This window comes from Rhipicephalus sanguineus, chromosome 7 (assembly GCF_013339695.2).
Source record: "Rhipicephalus sanguineus isolate Rsan-2018 chromosome 7, BIME_Rsan_1.4, whole genome shotgun sequence".
NCBI lineage: Eukaryota > Metazoa > Arthropoda > Arachnida > Ixodida > Ixodidae > Rhipicephalus > Rhipicephalus sanguineus.
The window spans coordinates 26,855,672-26,859,682 of record NC_051182.1 but is presented as its reverse complement, the minus strand read 5'-3'; the positions used below and the strand labels follow the sequence as shown (position 1 = coordinate 26,859,682).

Below are 4,011 nucleotides of genomic sequence, written 5' to 3'. Positions count from 1 at the left end.
TATGGATATTGAAGACCTGTACTAGTCTTTGCCGCATGAGGACTTGTTAAATTGTGTTAATGAAAAGTGTCGCACCATGCAGATTGGCCGTGACGTCGTGAATATGAGGTAGCGGATAACGGTCGGGCACGGTTGCTCGGTTGAGGGCTCGATGATCACCGCAGGGTCGCCAGTCTCCTGGTGTAGACTTTGGCACCATGTGTAGTGGAGATGCCTAAGGGCTAGCGGATGGGCAGATTATGCCGAGCTCGAGCATGTGGTCGAACTCCTGTCGTGCTACTTGAAGCTTCTGGGGGGACAGGCGGCGTGGGCGTGCGTAAACCGGGGGCCCTGTGGTGGAAATGTGGTGAAATACATTGTGTGTGACGACCCCGCCGGTCTGTGGCGGCCGCGTCAGCTCGGAGAATTCGCGCAGGATAGCCGTAAAACGGGCGGTGCCCGGTGGTATCACGAGCGTAGGGCTGAGGAGCGGATGCTTAGACGGCTTTCCACACACTTCTGCTTGTGAGAGGGGATCCTGTATACGCCGGTTGCGTACATCGACAAGCAGTCCAAAGTGACGCAAGAAGTCCGCTCCCAGGATAGCAAATTTTACGTCAGCTACCACGAATATCCACCGAAATGTCCTCTTGAAGCCCAGGTCTAGCGAGAGTGAGCGGTGCCCGTACGTCGGTATCGTCGTGTTATTTACAGCTTGCAACGGTGACGAACACTGGCCTTTGCGATCGGCTGGCGACGTCGGCACCACGTTCACTTCTGCCCCAGTGTCGACCAGGAAACGGGTGCCCTTCTCGCGATCAGTCAGGAAGAAGACCGACGGGCGACTTTCCGCTGAGCCGGTGGCACTTGTCGCCGTCAGTGCTGGCTCGGCGCGTTTCCCGATTTCTCCCACGGCGGCACGCAATTCCGTGCAGTATCACCGAACTTACGGTGGTACCAGCACAGCTGCCGCTGTTGTTCTGTAGCACGCCGCCGTGTGCTTTGGCTTCCGCTTGACTGTAGTGCCGCGACGGCGTCGGCGAGGCGGGAAATTTCCTCACGAATCTCCAGCAAGGCGGGGGAGGGCGAGGCTTCGGCGAGCACTGTGGCAACTGCTGGCGTGGTGACGGCCATGAGTCGGTCAGCCATTTCGGCGATCTTGGAAACGTCCGTCTCTCCGGAGGCCGTGACGCCTATCCGCACGGTTGCGGGCAGTCTTTCAAGGAAAAGCTCCTGCACCAGGCTACTGTCGAGACTTGCTGTGCAGCCCGCTAGTTGCTGCATGTGACGCAACAGTTGGCTGGGTCGGCGGTCGCCCAGTTAGGTCTCGCGTAGCAGCTGCTGCAGGCGCTCCGGTTCCGAAGGGGTGAGACGGCGAATCAGTGTCTCTTTGAGAACTCGATAGGCATCTTCGGCTGGTGGGGCAAGCAGAATGTCGCGCACCTCGCTCGCTGTGGCAGGTGGAATATTGGCCAACACGTGGTGGTACTTGGTGTGGTCGGCGGTGATGCGGCGGGCGGCGAACTGCGATTCTACTTGGGCGAACCAAAGTGCCGGGTCGCTGGTCCAAAAGGGAGGAAGCTTCACGTCTAACACAGCTACTGTCGGGCTGGCGACGGCGTCGGGGTGTTCCATGTTCGGGACTGCGGGTCACCAATTGTTGGCACGCGTGAGCGACGCAGAGACGAGGCGTGTTGTTGAGAGTCTCGGTACCAACTAGTTTATTTCTCCGCCAACCGGACCGGTTTCCCCTCTCTCCCTCTCCGCGCCTCCTTCGTGCCTTTGTTACGGCACAGAGGGAGAAAAAGGAATGTCGTTCTCTATCCGCTGGCAGCGCCACGGCTGCACCACGGCGCATTTAGAGTTCACCACAGTTCTGCCCCTCCTGTATGCAGTCGCCGTCGCCACCTCCGCCACTTCGAGAATTGATCCTATTTTGCCCGTTTCCTGAGCATTTAATTTCTTATCCAAAGTAAGTAGTGCATGTAAAACACGAAAAAGAAACAGCTTTCACCTTTTCAAACAGTTGTTTCGGGAGATACACAAGCTGAGAAACTACGTAGGCGGGCACGCCAGCAGCGGCGGCGCCGGATTCACCCGGCTGTGCAAAAGTTAGATATATTGGGGCGCGCCGACTCGCTGCTGCTTCACCTTCTGCGAAATTCAGTATTCACGGCAATCTAGATCCAAACCATGCTCTCGAGGAACGCCTCATTGTCGAGGCTGTGAGTTTTGGCGTGCTGCACGGGTAGCTTGCAATTGCGCCGATGAGAGCCAACGCCGATGCCCTGGCCGGCATGATGAGTTTGTGGCCGCCCGTTGTACATCACGTGGAAAGGCGATCCGCTTTCTCGTGGCGGAAAAATCGGTCTCGGACCGCTTTTATCGTGTCGGGCTCGCCGCCTGGTTTTCCTGCCGCTTAGGCGGCAAAGCGAGTGAACTTCCCGTGGTTTTTGCCGCTTTCGCCCCCGTCAAGGCCAAGTGTGAACGCGCCTTCAGTGAGGCGTAACCTTTTTTCCCATTTTCGCCAAGCCTCCGTCTCGCCCCTCAAGCCATGCGACATGCGTCACGCTTATGACGACGCCGGCACAGGGTAGACTAAGACAGTTTCACATTTAAATAGGTAGAAAAGAACATAGTAACAAGGAAATCACGTCTCTTACTGCGACCGGTTTTAAATGCTCGAAACTGTGCCTACCTTGTGTCCCCCTTGCCCTCAGTGCATGGCATTCGTTTAACGAAAACCCCATGTTTCATGCGTTCTTGTCTTCAAAAGCACATCGTCGCATCCGCGCAGCTTCCTCATCGCCAGAGCGTGAAAAAAAGTTCTACGTGGCTCTGTTGAGACTTTAATTGATGTCAGTTCGACAAAGTGCACTTGAGAGTCGACCGCGCTAACCACCTAGTGATCGGCCTGCTTTTTTTTTAAGTGCGAAGCATTGCTTAACGAACCAAAGGCAATTTGAACGTATCTATCTAGCTGCCTACGTCTGGGGGCTCTCGTGGTCGCCTCCTTAACCTGCTATTGACCAAAATTGACATACGAGGGTATCAGGGTAAAAAGAAAATGACGAACATGGCTGCTTGGTCATGACAAGAACAATCCAAAAAATTTGGCAGATCCCACGCACCGTGGGAATTGATGTAATGCGAAGCATGCCGCGGGAAGGGGACTGTCAAATTGAGCAAAACCTTTACGAAATGGCGCTAAAGATAGGCGCCAATGGTATGCGCACCCACATATGTTGAAGAGTCGCAAACGTGCTACATAACCAGTTGTTTACAGCTGCGTAACGATGCCAACAGCAACATAGGTATTACCAGTACCAGACGCGGTAAGCCGATATGTAGCGCTTATACTTCAACGCACGCACGGTTCACGAATCCGTGTGCATGTGCGGCGGGGGATCTTGACAGTTCTCACGTAGATGGCAGCAAACGCAATGCCTCTGTAATTGTGATTGATGTGCGCGATGCAGACCTCGCCGATTCCACTGCTCGTCTTTGTGTATTGTGGGATGCCGCCTACGCTGAAGTTTCGCGTCGCTGTGTTCTTATATGTGCCCACGCCACCGCAACTGCAATGAAATCGCTTCCTGTGGACGACACATTGGAAATCTGCGATTGCAGTGGGCTCATCGCTCCAGGTTTCAGAAAATGCTAATGCGCCAATTTCTGTGAGCAGAGCGTGTTTTCCGAGGTCGGGCACGTGCGCTTGCACAGACTACATTGAGGGCGGCCAGAGTGGGGTGATTGTTGTGGTTGTGGCACGGAATGAAGGTGGTAGCCTGGTCCGAGACAGTGTCTAGAGGCCTGTTTGCTAGCCGGCTCATGTCGTCGTCAGACTGTGTCGATAGAGCCGGCGACATGTCGGAACCTGAAGTCACCCTTTGCGTTGGTGATGTATAGGCCGTCGAGGCTGGTAGCCCTGGAAAGTGCTACCTAGACCAATTTCAGTGGATGGCGCTTATCGTATCCGAAGACTACCTGGGCGTATATGGTCCTTCGTCGCATATATAAAGTTATGGCGTT

The 4,011-nt window shown here is 54.9% G+C and overlaps 1 protein-coding gene across 1 annotated transcript; it reads right to left on the bottom strand.

Moving 5' to 3' along the window:
* Positions 1–855: 855 nt before the first annotated feature.
* Positions 856–1,263, bottom strand: LOC119398566 (uncharacterized). The gene has a single exon (XM_037665403.1). It carries the CDS (start codon positions 1,261–1,263, stop codon positions 856–858), a length of 408 nt encoding a protein of 135 aa, XP_037521331.1.
* Positions 1,264–4,011: the final 2,748 nt, after the last annotated feature.

Bases quoted from the DNA above. Each gene is read 5' to 3' on its own strand.
- LOC119398566 (XM_037665403.1), bottom strand. From the start codon at position 1,263: ATGCAGCAACTAGCGGGCTGCACAGCAAGTCTCGACAGTAGCCTGGTG.